This window comes from Lemur catta, chromosome 1, assembly GCF_020740605.2.
Source record: "Lemur catta isolate mLemCat1 chromosome 1, mLemCat1.pri, whole genome shotgun sequence".
Classification (NCBI taxonomy): Eukaryota; Metazoa; Chordata; class Mammalia; order Primates; family Lemuridae; genus Lemur; species Lemur catta.
In genome coordinates this window covers 164390448-164407674 of record NC_059128.1, presented here as the reverse complement: position 1 = coordinate 164407674, position 17227 = coordinate 164390448, and the positions used below count along the sequence as shown (strand labels likewise).

Genomic DNA, 17227 nt, shown 5'->3' with positions numbered 1-17227 from the left:
ACCTGGAGAGCTTGAGGGTGGACAACAGGGAGAAGATGAGAAAGCTCCAAATAATCAAGCATAATGAACTTGGCTAATTGACTTGGAGATAATTGATAGTTGAAGAAAAATTGTAGGTATGACCCTATCTAATGCCTCAGGGCATTAGATCAGATGACATTTTAGTTTTCTATGTGATCCTACTGTCTTAAGCTAACAACTTCTCTCTTTCTCCGGGAAGTTTCCTTCCCATACTCAATCTATAGATGTAGAACTTTGGAGGTTGTTTTTATATGGGGTCTCTCTTTTAGAGCTGATTGGACCAGGGATGGTGTTAAATGAAATTTGGCCTGAGGATGCCTCCATACTTTGAGTCATGTAATGAACTGCAACCTAACTTAGTACATAAACTAACAGAAAGTCTAACTGAGGAGTAAACTTTTGTAACAAATAGCTCAGTCTCAGCCAATCGCAGCAGCCAAGCTTCAGTCGATCACAGGCAGCCAACTGATCAGACCATGTTCAAATAAGGCAGAAGTCCAGCTGTAACAACCGAGCTGTTTGTGTAGTTCACTTCCATTTTCCATCCATGCATGCTGTCTGTTCACGTAGTAAAGCACAGCTCTATGAACTTCTGGTTTTCAGGGCTAACCTGATGTGCAAATCATTCTTTGCTCAATTAAACCCTGCAAAATTCAATTTGCCTAAAGCTTTTAATAGTCCACCATCAGAAGCGGGATCTGAAGTAGACCTCCAATGACCCTCAGGAGCATGGATTGAGCAGAAGTACCCACTGTGTCCACTGATCTCTCACAGCTGCTGGGTTGTGGGCAAGTTCTGTCCTGGATTCATGCCCCATGAACTTGTGTTTGAGCTCAGTGAGTTTATTTGAGCAATGTTTAGAGTGGGCTGGGTCCTGGATCAGACTGGATCCTGTTAGAGTCCTCAGTTGTCTGACTGGGTCAGGCAGAAGCTAGATGGGGTTCAGTACATAGGTGGGTTACAAGAAGATAGAACAGTGGGTTCATCTGAATCCAAGGAATCTCCTATTTCGGAAACTTGTGCTTTTCTAGAGAAATGAGTGAACCTTACCAAAAATAACTTAGAGTTACAGCGGCTACTGTGGGGAAGATTTAACCTAAACAAAATTGCTCATCTATAGGGCACTTCAGAGAAAAAAAAAAGGGGGGGATCCTGAACACCTCTGAAACAATGGGATGTATTTTTGATTGGCATGCAGAGGCTTCCAAAAGACTAAATGAAAAGCTTAAGCACCTAATTGATGAGGAGAAAAACACATTGACAAACTCTGACTGCACCTTCTTTCTCTTTCTCTTCCTCTGCCTACTCTAAATTTACTAACCTTTTCGATTCGTTACTTTTCTACCACAAAGACATATAAAAACCCAAAACAGTTGTTTATAGAAGTTGGGCCCTCTGACCAATAGGGCCTGCTTTTTATTATTATTTTTTAGAGACAGGGTCTCACTGTGTCTCAGGCTGAGGTGCAGTGGCATGATCATAACTCACTATAACCTTAAACTCTTAGGCTCAAGCAAACCTCCTGCCTCATCCTCCTAAATAGCTGGGTCTATGCACATGCCACCATGTCTGGCTTTTTTTTTTTTTGGTAGAGACAGGGGTCTCACTATATTGCCCAGCCTGATCCTGAACTCCTAGCCTCAAGTGATCCTCCTGCCTCGGCCTCTCCAGATGCTAGGATTATAGACAGGAGCCACCACTCCCAGCCAGGGTCTGCTTCTTTAACTACCTTTGTGTTTTGATCAAAATCTAAAGATCAGAACAATAGTGAAAGTTATCTCAGTTCTGCATAGAAGATGCTTTGTCTGTCCTATTGGTTAATGGGTTCCACTCTGAACTCAGAGTCATCCCTCAGTATTCTTGAAGGATGGGTTTCGGCACCTCCCCACAGATACCAAAATGCATGGATGCCAAAGTCCCTTACATAAAACAGCATAGTATATGCATATAATCTATGCACACCTTCCTATATACTTTAAATCATCTCTAGATCATGTATGATACCTAATACCATGTAAATGCTATATAAATAGTTGTTATACTTCATTCTTTTTTATGGTTGTATTGTTATCATTTATTATTTTTGATTATCTTCCATCCTCACTTGAATCCACAGATGTATAATAGAACCAACCCGTGGATACAGAGAGCTGACTGTAATCTAGTTAAAAAAAAATACAAAGTGAGTTCAGAAACTGCCTGTTTTTAGTTGAGATTCTTTTTTGTAAAAGAAATTTACGTCTATAAACGGAAGCTTCATTTGTAAGAGCATCTCCTTCTCTGCACCTAAATCACTAGGAACTTTTGCAGTGGAGAAGGCAAAGACTTAAATCTGTATAACAAGCCTCACCTCTGACAACTGTGTCTTAACTGGGCTTCCTACTTAGGCCTTTCTTTGGCTCTGTAAATAATGGTATTTGGCTTGAAATCTGAGTTCTGTACCTTTGAGGTGCAAATTTTCTGCCTTGTTTTTTTACCTAAGAGCCATCCCTGTGGAAATGCAAATTTAGGGTAGAAAATGTTTAGATGGTTATTAAAAACCATGGACATCTGAGCCACTCAGGCCCATTCTCTCAGAAATCTGGCACTGGGGTCCTCAGGGCAGTGAGTCTGTTTTCAGTGGTAAAAGCTAATGGAGCCGTAGGCTGGCCATATTCTGTCTTGTGAACTGAGGAGCAGGGGAAATTGGGAGGAGAGAATGACTTTGCCTGAGGTGGATCTTTGCTTCTGCCCATTTTTTATTCTTTTGTGCATAAGAGATAGAGAAATCTGTGCTCGCTAGAATTCCTCTCTGGAAGACCACTGTGTTTGCCTTCATAAGCTGTCTGGGTTGGAGGGGAAGGCTCTGAGGGGATATGTGATAACTGAAGCTTTTAGCTAAATTTCTAGACACAAATACATAGAAAAAGAAACAAACAGTGCCAGGGAAAGCCTGAGAGGGAAGAAACAGAAAGCAGTGAAAATAAGCATTATGTGTTATGAGGGGACATCCCCACCACCACCACCACCATGGAAACCCCGTGATGGTAGAGCAGTAGAGAAAGGACAGACTGGTGGTAACACCTTCTACGTTCTGTGGTCGAATGCAATGCTCTACATGATGGCCATGCCCTCCCTGTGACTCACTATCTCAGTAAAATCTGCATTGCCTGCTGATTCTTTGTGCAAATGGATCCTTAAAAAAATGCTGAATGGTGTGTGCACAATTTCAAGGGAATCACACGTTCACTCCAACTGGACTGTGATCATTAACTGGAAACCAAACCCAGTGTCAGTTCACAGAGTACTGGTCAGGCCAGTTGGGAGGGGCCAAGAGCTTTCTTACTGACAACTATCAGGATCCAGGGGAAAAAAAGCACAGAACATTTGAGGTAGAAGAAATTTTAGGAACCATGTAATCCAACTCCACCATTTCACAGATGGGGACAGTGAGCCTCAGAGGTGGCTGGAATATGGGAGGCTTCAGTTTAAATTTTGCTCTCCCCAAATAAGACCTACCTTTTATTTTCTGTGTGAGCTACGTTCATGATTGTAGCTTTGTATCAGTGGGTTCTAATTTAATTTAGAGCAGTATTTCTCAAGATGTTGCCGAGAGATTGCTGCCATTTGCTAACTAGTTTTGCAGTCTGTATATCTACAATGTAACAACTTCTATATTTCTGGGAGGCGGTAGCCCTAGTTGTTAACTTTATGCTCACATTTAATTACATAAACATATTGGTGCCAACTTAAAGCAACATCATTTTTGTCATTGATTCTAGTGAGTTGCTTTACCAGGGCGAGTCCACAGAGGGCCTGTGCTCTCCTCTGACACCCCCACATTCCCTACCCTCTGGATACATAACCTCTTAAAGTTTGGAAGACGTGGTTTTAGAGATCATCCTACCACATATCATTGGAAGAGCGATAGTTAGCATATAACAGAAAAATTCCTTAAACTGAATGTGAGCTGGGGATTTAAAATAAAAGGGTCCTATTGTTCACGTTTCTTACTGCTCACTTTCCTGTGGATTCAAAGCAGCAGCAGCTTGGAAAAGTGTATAACTGTAACCTCCACAGATTGGTGATTTGGGGCATTCGGCAAGTGCTTCCGGATGATACACTGTTCTTTCTTCTCTAAACATCATGGGGCTCTATAAATTAATGCACTCAAGAAAAAAATATAATTATTAACAATCTTCCTTCTATAGACAATTTATATTAACAAAGGAAAATCCTTTTCAGAATAAAAAGTTGGGTGCTTAAAATGCTGAAGTTTTCCATTAAAGGCCCCCATCTCATTTCAACTCTGTTTTCAATCACAAGAATCATCTATTGATATAACGTCAAATACTACACTTATTGTATCTGCCGAACAGCAGAATAAAAGGAAAAAAAGTTAGGCTAGCTAAAAAGGAGACATATTTCTTATAAGAATATTGGTAAGAGAGACCCACCCTAGATTAGAAGTCTTAATATACAGCAAGTAAAATTTCACTGGAATAGGCAATTACCAAATTTAAAGGAATAATCCTAGTGACAAAACAGAGTTGAGACTGAAGTTTTTCCAGTCCCAAATGGTCTTCTGTTTCAGAAGGGACGCACAGCTCATCACTGAACTTCATACCATCATAAAAAACTTCCAAGATAGCAAGTAATCACAGCCCATTTGCTAAGAAACATAGGGAAATCAGCCCATGCTGTCAGAGCAGCTGCTTCTGAGTCTCACTACACATCTGCACAGGTATCAATTTCAGGCTGGACTACAGAACTCTCAGATGAATCAAGATTTAGAGAAGCCATGATATGGGTATGAAACAAACTATGGTCATAAAATATGGCCCCCAAATAAAAACACACTGTCATTAAGCTTTTGAGTTCTGTTTTTAAAAAATAGTAGTGAAAAATAATTTAATCATAGGTAAAGCACGATGGAAGAAATGGATAGAAGAAAGAAAAAGGAGGCAAAAAGAAGTATAATAGTAATGTAATTTCTCTTCTGTAACATCAGGCACTGGGTTCTAACCAACTTGTATATATGCCTCTGTTTTTGAGCTTTGCCAGACAATTCTGTTTAGTTTCATCCTCTAAGTTCCATGTAAGCCTTTTGGTTTTCTAGTTTACTCGTGTATCCTCACAGCCTAGGACAGCAACTGGTGTATATCAGGTGCTTACTAAACATTTGTTGAATGAATGAACCTTGGGACCAATTCTGACTTCATCTCTAACTTTCTTCTTCCTAAAGGGTGTTGGGGGCCAATGCTGCTTAGATTTATGAAGGTCATTATCAAGAATTTAAATCTTCCTTGGTGCTCTTTTGAGATGAACTCCTTCAAAAAAGGAGTAAAGAGTCTTTAGGTGGGTTGGGTAGAATTGAGAAATCAACCAACCTCTAAGTGAGATTGTGAACACTCAAACGTTTAATAACAAAATACTTCCTCATAAATTATATGCTGTGCACATACCTTTGAGTTGGTGGGTGGGTGGAAATGTGTCACTTTAAGTTTATATCACAAGTGCCATCAATTATTTGCATCAGGACATACAGCTGACTCCTATTTTGTGACTAAACAAAGCCAAGGGATGGAGGAATTATGAGGACTCTGTGTAACCAAAATCACTTAGAGAATTTTTGAGCTGCTACTTCTCATGGCAGCTACATTTGCATAGCCTGGCCCCACTCTTTTCTAATTCATGTGCATCTTCCTATCTGAGCCTGATGCATTAGCCTTCTCTTTTGCATAGTTCAATGATACTAATAGCATTTAGCTGCTTTACGACCTAGATTTCATTATTTTTAAACATATGTTAGTTTAGCATCAAGCAACTGAATGATAATTAAAGCAAAAGATATCATTCTTGAGTGCTTACTACGTACTAGGCCCTAATACAGTGTTGCATCATTTAATCTTCATACCAACTCTAGGAAAAAAGTACTGTTTTCCACATACAGATGAGAAATACATTTAAGTGCTGTTCTGCTTATTTCAACACTTTCATAGAAAATTATAGAGCTGGAAAGGGCCTCAAAAGGCCACTTAATGCTAGGGTCCAGTCTCTAGGAAAGATAGAAGTCACCCTCAACAGGTGAGTGACTGCCCTGTAAAAAGCCTTCAGAAAAAGGTGTTGACCACCTGTATTAGACCATTTAATCCATGCCAGCACTAAATCAAAATTGCCTTCAGAAAGTTCTTATTTAAACCTAACTAGAAGTTTCCTATTGCCATTACTTCTGGGTCCTCTAATATGAGATTTTGCAAAGTTGGAATTCAGCTGGCTAATTTTCTCCAGTAATGATTTTTCACACATCTGAAGCCAATGATTTAGTGGCTTTTTGCCTTCCTTTCTTTAAATGAAGTAATTTTCAAATGGCTGGTCTTTTTATTTAGGTTGCATTTTCTGATACATTTTTGCTGCTCCCTGGAGCCCTTCCTCACAGTCTGTCTCCACATGAATGGAGAAGAAAGCACCACATTGGGCCAACACGGCTGACGGGAAGGATGCTTTGCTGGCCCCAGCGGGTCCTCTGCAATGGAGCCCGGCCACTGAGCCACTACTGACAGGGTGTTTTAAAGTTATCCATGGTCGTCTTAATCCCAGGTGATGCATTTAGGAATGCTACCCATGAAGATTTTAATCCTCAATCCAAGAAACTATAACTGGAATGGTTTAAGATTTGGATCTTTACATAAGTGGTGAAGTTACAAAACCAGCCAATTGGTTTTCATCACACAGCAATGACTACTACCCTGCCTAAGTGGCAAATATGTTTATTGGCCGCCCGATTCAGTACGTTTGCACACAGAGGCAACTCAGACAGTAGACTGCGGCAGCACTAGAATAGCAAACCTCGTCCTGATACTGCCACTTCTTAGAGCTGTGTGAACCTGGACAAGGAGCTTAACTTCTCCAGGATCAGTTTCTCACCTATAAAATGGGAATAACAGCTGTATCTATCTCTCACACACTACTTGTGAGAATTAAACAGATAATGCACATAAAGGGCATAGCATGCTGCCGGCACACAGTAACGAATACTTAGGATTCCACTCTGCCAATCCAGAATTCTACAAAACTTCCAAACAAATGACCTTGATTTTGAAGGCATGGAAGTGTAGTCCTGTACTTTCTTACAGGGGCTTCTGATTACAGGCAAAGTAATTAAAACTGCTCTGCGAAGGGCTCCCCGCATACCGCGAAGGCGCGCCGGACCGAGGGCACGTTGCCGAAGGCCACCACCACGGGGACGATGTCCAGCGCGCTGAATTCCATGGCGGCCGTGGCGATGGCTTGGGCGTCGGAGGACTGGCCGCTGCTGAAAAACGTGGCGATTCTTCTCGTGTGCGGCCCCGGGAGCGTCCGCTTGAAGACGTTCCTGGAAATGAACCTCATCGCTTTGCCAATCTCCCGGCTGGCTGCAGACCTCTCGTAAGGAATAGCTTCGATTTCCCTGAGCAGTCGGTCCTTCTTGTAGCCGTCTGAGAAGCGGACGAGGTGCCTGGCGTGCGAGCTGTAGGAGAGGATGGCAATGCGCGCTCCCACGGGGCAGCTGTTCTCCCGGACCTTGACGTCTCTCACCAGGGAAGCCATCATCCCCTTCATCCGCTCAAAGTCCTCCTCCGTGACGTCCCGGGACTGGTCTAGCGCAAACACCAACTCGGTCGGATGCACCGGGCATTCGGGTTTTCCTGCAGACAAGAACATGTCCCTTATCACGGAGCAACCTCACTTAAAGGATACATAGAAGGCAAAGTAATTTTAAATGTTAACTTTTCAAATATTTATAAATACTACTGTAAGAATTAAAACAAACATGTAAAATATTAAATATTTAAATCTTGAATAATTATGCCCCCTCCAATCCACTCTTCCCACCACAGCTCAAGTAAGCTTTAAAAACGTGTCCATCAGCACACTTTTACTCAAGGGTACAAAAGCAATTTATGTAACCAAAATGTTTATACGTCCATATTCAGAAATTTAATAAAAAATTTTCCATCAGATCACGCTCCTCCCCCTTAATACTTTCAACAAACTCTTTAATACCCTCCCATCACAATTCAAATAAAATCCAGCCTCCTTATTAGAACTGCAAAGCTCAGCTTGCTCCGGGCCCTGCCTATTTCCCCATTTCTCACGTGACACTTCCCTTTTCCCTAAATGTATCTAAGTCATACTTGGGCTCCGTGGTTCCTAGGAGACACCTAGGTCTGTTCTGTTTCATGGCCTCTGCACTTGCAGTTCTCTCTTTCCAGCTTTCGAAGCTGGCTCCTTTTTATTCTTCACTCCAAACTTCAGTTTCACTGCCTGCAAGAAAAGCCCTCCACCCAAAACATCTCTCCGCTCCCACTATCCTGTGATAGGGCATCCTATGCTTAATCTCATTCACAGCAACTACAGGGTTCTTAATTCAACCATATTTGTTTATTTATTGTCTGGATCCTCCACAAGAATGGGAGTTTCTGAGGACAGGAAGCATATCCATTATTCTACTCTGTGTCACCAGTGCCTAGGACAGATACTGGCACAGAGTAGGCTTTCAATAAATATTTATTAAATGCACAAACAAGCAATCAGAAGGCATGGGTTGGCAGGTTTATGCAGAAGGTATAAGGATATAAATGCATAAGAGGGTGATAAGGGGTTTATACCAAAACATGTCAGGAAGCATTTGTAAGATACTTGAAAACCAGCACTGAAAAATATTAAGCCAACTTGGTAATTAACACCAGGCACAAGCTCCATGGATTTAGCATTATCTGAGTTGTGCATTCTGCTTACCTGCCATCTGATCGTCGCTACTTTTATTCTGCCCCCTCTGCATCTTAATCCCTAACCACTGGACTACAGAGACAATATGACAGAAAAAAAATGAAGGGGTGAGAAATAGTATTAAAAAAAAAAAAACTAGAAGTAACTTGAATGGTGATGTTACTCATTAAGATATTAATAAAAACAAAAAAATACTTGGTTGAGAAATAGCTGTGAAGCTCAGCTAAAACTTGAGTGATTTATTGGAAGCAGGACTCTGCTACCAGTATGAAGCAGCAAAGAAAGCCCGGATAAAATTTATATCAGTTGGCAGCCAATACATGGCTCTAATTCATCTTTCCAGATGTATGACATTTTGGAGCTTGATTAAGACATGCTGTAAATAAAAATTACTCACCGTGTCCACCAGCTGGGAAAGAAGAACAGAGAACATCAGTTATTATTTGGTAGGAGAATAGAGTTCTGTGCCACGTAAGAAAATCATGACAGTGAGGTTCTGCTCTGTCTGCTTTCTGTAGATGACTCAAAAATCAAGGTAACAGATAAGGTTTGGAGAAAATGTAGACAAAGCCCAACATAGGGAAGGGGACGGGAGAAGAAGTGGGACAATTTACAGCCAAATCAGCAGCCTGTAGCCAGCTGTCAGAGGCAAAGAATCTTTGTCTAGGAGGGAATATGATGTTGCAGGGCGGTGCACTCAATTTGGAAAGTTAAAAGGTCCTAACTTCTCTTTATTCTACATTTTTCCTACTTAGGTACCCATAAGCTGTCAATTATATATACACACACACACAGTATGTCTATATGTTTGTATATGTGCATATTTATATATTATATAAATGTCAGAGATAGATTTACTCTGAAGCAAATGAATATTTGCTGTAGATCTGCATTGTCCAACATGGCATTCACAGTCACATGTAGCTCTTAAAACTTTAATTAAAATTAAATGAAATTAAAAATTCAACTACTCAGTTACCCTGTCCATATTTCAAGTGCTCAAAGCCACATGTGACTTGTGGCTACTGTATCTGACAGCACGGTGAACACTTCCATCATTGCAGAAACTTCTGTTGGACAGCGCTAGTTGAGACCTCTCACGTACAGGGTCCCCTTGCAAAGTCTTTCCTGGGCAGGGCCCTAGTCATGTTGTTCATATGACCACATGCTCTTATAAAATATACAGAAGTTACTCGTTATTTCCTTTTTTGTTCTAAGTAGCACTTACTTTTGAAGTAACTTTGTATCTAGTTTTGGATTTGTGATTTTGTATTGAGCCTCTCAAATTTTTAAAGATCAGGTCCCATCACACTTCGATCTGCCCTTGAGCCATTACAATTCACATGGATCCTATGTCAGAAAACCTACTCCGCTAATTCACCCCAAAACAACCAATTTTCATGCCCCAACGTATATATGTATTTTGCTTCCCATCGTGGTTCCATTCTGCTATGAAAAAACAGAGTTCTGATGAACACTGCATTCTGAGCTTTTAAAAGTCTGTGTCTTGGAGACCAATGCTCTCTACAGAAATGGGCTCTTGTCTATTTTTCTCCCCCCTAAAGTGCTTTAAGGGAACTTTTGACTCTTCCTTTCAGTCATATTACTTATTTGAGAAGTTACTATGCACTTGTAGGTGAACATTAAATAGTCAACTCTCTCCTAATCTTGCACGTGAATTTTTTTGATGGCACCAAGATATTTTGATAGAAGAGGCTATTATTTAATACAAGGGTCTTAAAACAAATTCAAATGAACATTTGTGAAATCAAAATATATTTTTTTAAAAATTTTGAGAGAGAGAAAAAACATTGGCAGAATGAAATTATAAATTTTATAAGCAAATCAGCTCAACGAAAAGTAATCAAACATACCTTTTCAGGAAAGGAATAACAAACAGTAAACCAAAGTAATCAAAGTCACGGCTTCCACCCCACCAGGCTTCCACCTTGTTATCACAGCTGCTTCTTTCATACCAGGTGAATTTAATCCCATCAGTTACTGGCAGGTGTTAATAATCATTTTTAAAAAGTTCCTTGTGACTCTTTACTGATTGATTTCACCATTAAGAGAATGCTGACCTTAAACCTCAATTTTCTCCAGATTAAAAGCACTAGATATATTATTGCTTAGTGCTTGGAACAGGCTCTAATAGAGATGCTGGCAGCCAGAGAGGGAGTTAATAGTCACCGGTCTATACTGATTCAAAATATATGCAGTGACATATCTAATTTTAAGAAGTTGGCTGGTAAATTGTCTCACTTCTGAGTTCAGAGCTCCTGTTTTCCTTCTATGAATGCTGATAACTTGGGCACTCATTTTAAGCAGGGTACTTACGACTGTGGTCTCGCACATACTGAATAAGCTCACATGTCTGCAGTTCAAAAATAAAAAAAAAAAGAATTACACAACACAGACTGTTAGACCCTGAACTTTAAAGATAAATAAATTAATGGAGTGCTCAGAGCACTCTGTTGTAGTCAGGAGATACTTACTGAAAATGAAGCCAATCCTTTGGCACCTTTCACACCCTAGAGAAACAAACAAACAAAGTTTTAATGGCTCTAGACACACACATCAGTAGCTAGAACGTGCACTAACATGAGCCTAAGAAAGTGATAACTTTTAAAAGCTAACTTTTATTAAGTTAGAAAAATAAGAGGAGAAAAAAAGAATACAGGTAGATACGCATCACCTAATTAACAGCAATATTTTGAGGGGAACAAACTACAAGCATCAAGCTTGACGCACCCAAGCCTCCAAAGGCTACTTTCCTCCAGCTCTATCCCCAGATGATGAAGGTTGTCCGGACTCCAGGAACGAAGTCGACAACTTGACACTGGCTGCAGAGCTTTGGGGCAGGCCTATGACTCAGGACTAGCTAAGGCTGAACCTTACATGTGGGGCTGCCTCTCCCCTACAGCAGAGGTTTAGAGTTCTTCAACCCCCATGCTCTGCCCTGGCCACTGAACAGCAGCTAGAGCTGGACCTTCATCTGTTCCCTTCACTGGCTGGATGACAAAAGGATGAGATTCAAACTGAACATCTGGAAAGGGTATCCCAACTACCTTCCAAAAAATGAATGAAAAAATATATATACACATATTTGTCTGGGTGGGGGAAAGAACAAAGTGGAATTGGTTTTAGTTTCATGTGTTCAATCCCAATCTTTGGAACACGAAGAGTCTGGCTTTTCTCAGAAAAAGACACCCAAGAAAAAATGCCATGGAGCCCCACCCAAACTCCTGAAGCAAATAAGTTTCATGTGAATGCAACTTCAATCATATTCATTATTTATTAATTTCCTTCCACTTCCATTCATTCAATGATCACTTATTAAATGTAGAAAGAGGGCAATGATTGGACAGATAAAATTCATTGAGAATTGAGAAATACCATTTTAGTCTAATACTTTTCATTCTCTTCCTCAGTTTCCCCCACTTCCCAAGAGATATTTAATCTGCATTTTTTCTCCTCTCTCTGAGCATGTAAAGGTAGAAGAATAGTGAAGACGTGACCAAGGAGCAGAGACAGAAGGCATGCACATTTGGACAATGAAGATTCCATGCACTGAATTTTTCTAAAGTGGAAAAGGACCTGGTGTGATTTATAGCTTTTCTACTTACCTTGCGTCCAGGATGTCCTGGCTCCCCAGGGGATCCTTGCTCTCCTGGAAGCCCAGCAGATACCTCAAAGCAGAATTTGTTTATTTAAAAGTTACATGTATACACATATGTATCATTAAAATTCAAATTAAAAATTAAATTCAAATTAATTTAAATTTCAAAGGTAAAAATTCAAAAGTGAAAATTTCACTTTCATATTAGAAAATTGAGAGATTTTTGAAAAACACAAAGAAGGGAAAAAAGTCCCCAGCAATTCTTTCTTCCCAAAATAATCTTTGTTAACATTTTGGTGTCTTTTACTCTTTTAGTATTAAGATATATATTCCTTTTTTTTTTTTAACTTATTTGGATCATAACTTGTTCCTGTTACCTTTTAAACTAAATATATCTCTGAACATTTTCATGTTACTAAATATTCTTTTGCAAAATCATTTTTCATGGATGTATTCTATTACATGGATATACTATGAATTATCTAATCAGTCCCTGATTATTGGTATTTAGGATTGTTGTAATAAGCAATGCTATTATAAAGTTATATGTACAATTCTGATTATTTCCTTAGGGAAGATTGCTAGGACTAGAATTCCTGGGTCAAAAAAATACTTTTTATCTAAATGAAATGGTAGATGAGTAAACTGAAAAACAAGCAAAAAAGAAAAAACCTGGAAAGACAAAATTAGAATATAAAAGCCTTTAAAATAACAGAAACACTTAACTGTTAGCTGGAAATATTTATAATGAAGTGGGGAATAACAGCAGTAATAAAAACAACAGTTCTCATGTAACAAAAACATTTGTACCCCTTTAAGATTTTGAAATTAAAAAAAAAACCTCACAGTTGTTATCTGCTTTTTCCATGTGCATTCAACAATAAATTTATCATAAGGATACCTAAGAATTTAGTTTAAAAATTGGGGTAATATTTTTTCTTCATTCAGTATGCCACAGGATCTACAAGCTTTATAGGAATAGAAAATGAAGTTGTCTAAAATCATCTTAATTTGTAAAATCATTGCCTATGAAACAGTAATTACTGATGTCCTTTGGGTAGTACAGTGATATTGACAGTGTTCTGGGATGAGTGAAGAAATGAACTTACTGCCCATATTTTATTTAGGAGATACTGATTAACCTCCAGGAAAAAATGGCAGATTGAATACATGCATTTACTTTTGTTGCTTTCCAGTACCTTACTAAAAGATGGGAAATAGATTTTTTTTAAAAGGCAAAAAACAATGATGGGGAAAATGAGAAAGACAACAGTCATAAAATTTTGGCATCTGGAAAGCAGATGTGTAAGTGTCAAATGACTTAGCAGACCTGGGAAAGAGGAATGCTAAGCTAGCAGCAGGGAAAGCCAAGAACCACCGTGTTTTCTATCACACATTCCCAGAAGCCTGAGGATTTGGCCACACCAGCGCCCTCCAGAAGTGAAGGTGAGGGGAAGAGGTGAAATAAAAAGGTTTAGTTGAAGATCATTTTAGGAATCCCCAAATCTCCTCTCTATTCTTAACAGTTGGGTAAATGCCCCCTTTTCCACCCCAGCAACAAACGGAGGTAAAACGGAGGTGGGACTCCGGGCAGAGTGGAGGAGCCAGGGCACCACACTGAAACTGGAAGAGGAAAAGAAGGTGCGCACAGCAGAGGTGAGACTCTCTAGTTCTTTTTCACATGGCTCCTAGATATCTGCAAGCTAGACTTTTACTCTCCAGGTAGGAAATGGAAAAAACTGTTTTCAGAGGAATTTGACTAGACAAAGAAGAAAGACCTAAAGATACGGATGTCGCAGCTTTGCAAGATAAAGAGTTCAGCCAGATCACTCTCCAGTGAAACTTGTCCTTGACAAGCCCCACTCATGTCCTCGGGGCTTCCACTCAGTCTTTTTGTCCTCAATTCTTAAATACAAAGAGAGAGCTCATTCTTGAAACATGTGAGAAATGGAGATCAAAAAAGAAAAAGAAACTGCAGAAAACAAACAATCTTGGGCAGAGACAACTTCAAAATACGCCTTTATCCTCAGAGAGATAAGAGATGTTTCAACCATGAAACAAGAACGGTTTACCACAAGAAAGGAACATTCTGAGAACAAAAATAAGCTCTTGAAAATTAAAGTATGAGAGAAACATTATAAGATAAATTCAAGGAACTCTCCCAGAAAACAGAGCAAAAAGACAAAGAGCTAGAAAATAGGAGAGAAGAGATAAGAAAATTGAAGGAATATATTAATATACCAAGTAGGTATTTTAAAAATAGGGGCTAGAGAAAACAGAGGGCAAGAAATCATCAAAATAATTAATGAACACTTCTTTGAACTGAAGGACACATATTTCTAGGCTCAAAGGGCCTAACAAATGTCCAGGAAAATGGATAAAAATGGACCACACACCAGCTCATAAAAACCATGAAGTATCAAAACGCCCAGAGACAGAAGGATAATACAATAAGTTTCCAGAGACAGAAAACTGGTGACATTCAAAAGATCAGGAATCAGAATGGCTTTGTCCTTCCCCAAAGCAACAAAAGCAGCTAGAAATAGTAGAGAAATGACTGCCTTCAAAATTCTGAGGATTTAATTCCAACCTAGAATTGTATACAGGCCAAAATATCAATCACATCTGAAGGTAGAATAAAGCCATTTTCAGATGCTGGCTGTATCAAAAAAAATCGACCTCTCATTCATCTCTTAGCAGGCTACTAGATGAGTTTTTCATGAAACAAGGGGGAACCCCAACAGGAGTGTGGGAATGGGAACACGAAGCCGAGATCCAACACAGAAGAGAGGCAGAGGGCATCCCCACGGTGGACGCGAGGGGCGACTGCAGTCGCTGGGCACCAGCACAGAGGGAAACCACAGCGCGTTGGTCAGGTCAGAAGCTTTGGGTCAGTATTAAATTCGATAGAATATTTGCTACATCTAAAAGTCTTCAGATAAGATTCAGACAAATGGCAAATTGAGAAAGGTAAATCAGCAACTGTTATAGGAGCAAGTCAGTTTATAATGCCTAAAACTTAAAAAATTAAGAAAGAATACAAGCATGATATTTAGAGGCATATTGTCAATTCCAAATCAATCAGTTCAGAAATGAAAGTTGTTGTTTCTAGGAAGAAGGAAATGGAAGGGGGTGAGGGGGTGGAGAGACTGTCATTTTTTTTTTTCTCAATAAGAAACCTCGTGAAGTTTTTGACTCTTTAAACCAGTGGTTTAAGAGAGTCTCTGACCTGGAGAGAATTTTGCCTACTCCTCCCCGCCCGGGACATATGGCAATGTCTGAAGACATTTTCAGTTGTCATAGCTGGGTGGGGGGGGGGGGAGGTGGTTGATGCTGGAATGTAGTGGGTAGATGCTAAGGATGGGGCTAAACATGCTATGATACAAGGACAGCCCCTCACAACAAGAATTATCCAGCCAAAATTGTCAATAGTGCTGATGTTGAGAAACCCTGCTTTAAATTGTGTACCTGTGTAAAGCTGGTAAAAAGAAAACTAAAAAACTGCATACAAAACACACATATACACAAAATAAAATAGGTTAAAAATCATGGCAACATTTAATTTCTTTTTTTTTTTTTTGAGACAGGGTCTTGCTCTGTTGCCCAGGATAGAGTGCCGTGGCGTCAGCCTAGCTCACAGCAACCTCACACTCCTGGGCTCAAGCAATCCTCCTGCCTCAGCCTCTGAAGTAGCTGGCACTACAGGTGTACACCACCATGCCTGGCTAATTTTTCTATTTTTGGGGTAGAGATAGAGTCTTGCTCTTGCTCAAGCTGGTCTCGAACTCCTGACCTCAAGCAATCCTCCCACCTCTGTCTCCCAAAGTGCTAGGATTACAGGCATGAACCATTAGGCCCAGCCTAAAAAAAATCAAAGTGAAGATGTATAGAACTTAAACTAGGAATATAACTATTCCAAGAGAACTGAGGAGGAACTCAGAATTTAAGGCAAAGTTTATCTTTTAATAAAAACTTCAGCTCTTTCAAGAGAAAACCTGGAATTTTTCAAAGTCTAAACTTTAATTCCAAAAATGCTCATGTAAAGGTGGAAAAAGCGGCTGGGTGGGTGGAATAAGCAAGTTACAGTGATAAATTGTCCAACATGGAGAAGAAAAAAGAAATTGGAGTATTTCCAAAGATCAAGGAAGAAAGTTTGTTTCCCATTAGTTTATTGTTGTTTTAAAAGAAATTATTAATGTGCCATTGGGAGGAGGGACCCAACAACAGCTGAACTAGTAGCATGCTTCCGATGTTCAAGGTTAAACAACTTCATTAACAAGCCAAGGGAAATGATCCAGGAATACTACAATGCAGATGATATCTGGATTAATTTAAAAGTCTTTTCTAATTATTTTTCTAATTGTATCACTCTTTGTCATGATTTTTTTGAGAGCATAATGTTAAAGAATAGCAATCCAAAAAACATGTCTGAGGAAAAGAATTATAGCTGGGAAGCAGTCCTCTTGGGAGAAGTGAGGAAAGAGAGGTTTCCTTATTTTATACCTGTAAAACTTACACAAATAATCGCTATACAAAGTTCTTGTTATAGCTTGTAAAAAGAAAACTAGATTGGAGTAAAATTAACTATGAAGACAAAACTGGAAACCACCTCAAGTATAAATTTTTAATCAGATTTTTTTAATCCTTGCTAATTGACATGATAAATTAAGGCCAGTTTGCCTGATCAGTGCTGTTCTGAGGAAAAAAGATGAAGGCTGTATTGAGAGACAATTATCTTAAGTTTGTTTTTTAATATAAAACAGCCATCTCATTTATACACAGTCTAAGGTATGTAAAGACTCCGCAAATGCAAGAAATCCATTCTCAGCCCACTGG

General features: G+C 39.4%; 1 protein-coding gene across 1 annotated transcript in view; it reads right to left on the bottom strand.

Moving 5' to 3' along the window:
• COL6A6 (collagen type VI alpha 6 chain) overlaps positions 1 to 17227 on the bottom strand; it is a 102831-nt gene that overhangs the window by 17949 nt on the left and 67655 nt on the right. The window contains exons 28-32 of the mRNA XM_045559821.1: positions 12399 to 12461; positions 11268 to 11303; positions 11110 to 11146; positions 9170 to 9181; positions 7195 to 7688 (exon numbers count right to left, since the gene is read on the bottom strand). Coding sequence (XP_045415777.1) covers positions 7195 to 7688; positions 9170 to 9181; positions 11110 to 11146; positions 11268 to 11303; positions 12399 to 12461 — 642 coding nt within the window. The remainder of the gene's footprint in view (positions 1 to 7194; positions 7689 to 9169; positions 9182 to 11109; positions 11147 to 11267; positions 11304 to 12398; positions 12462 to 17227) is intronic.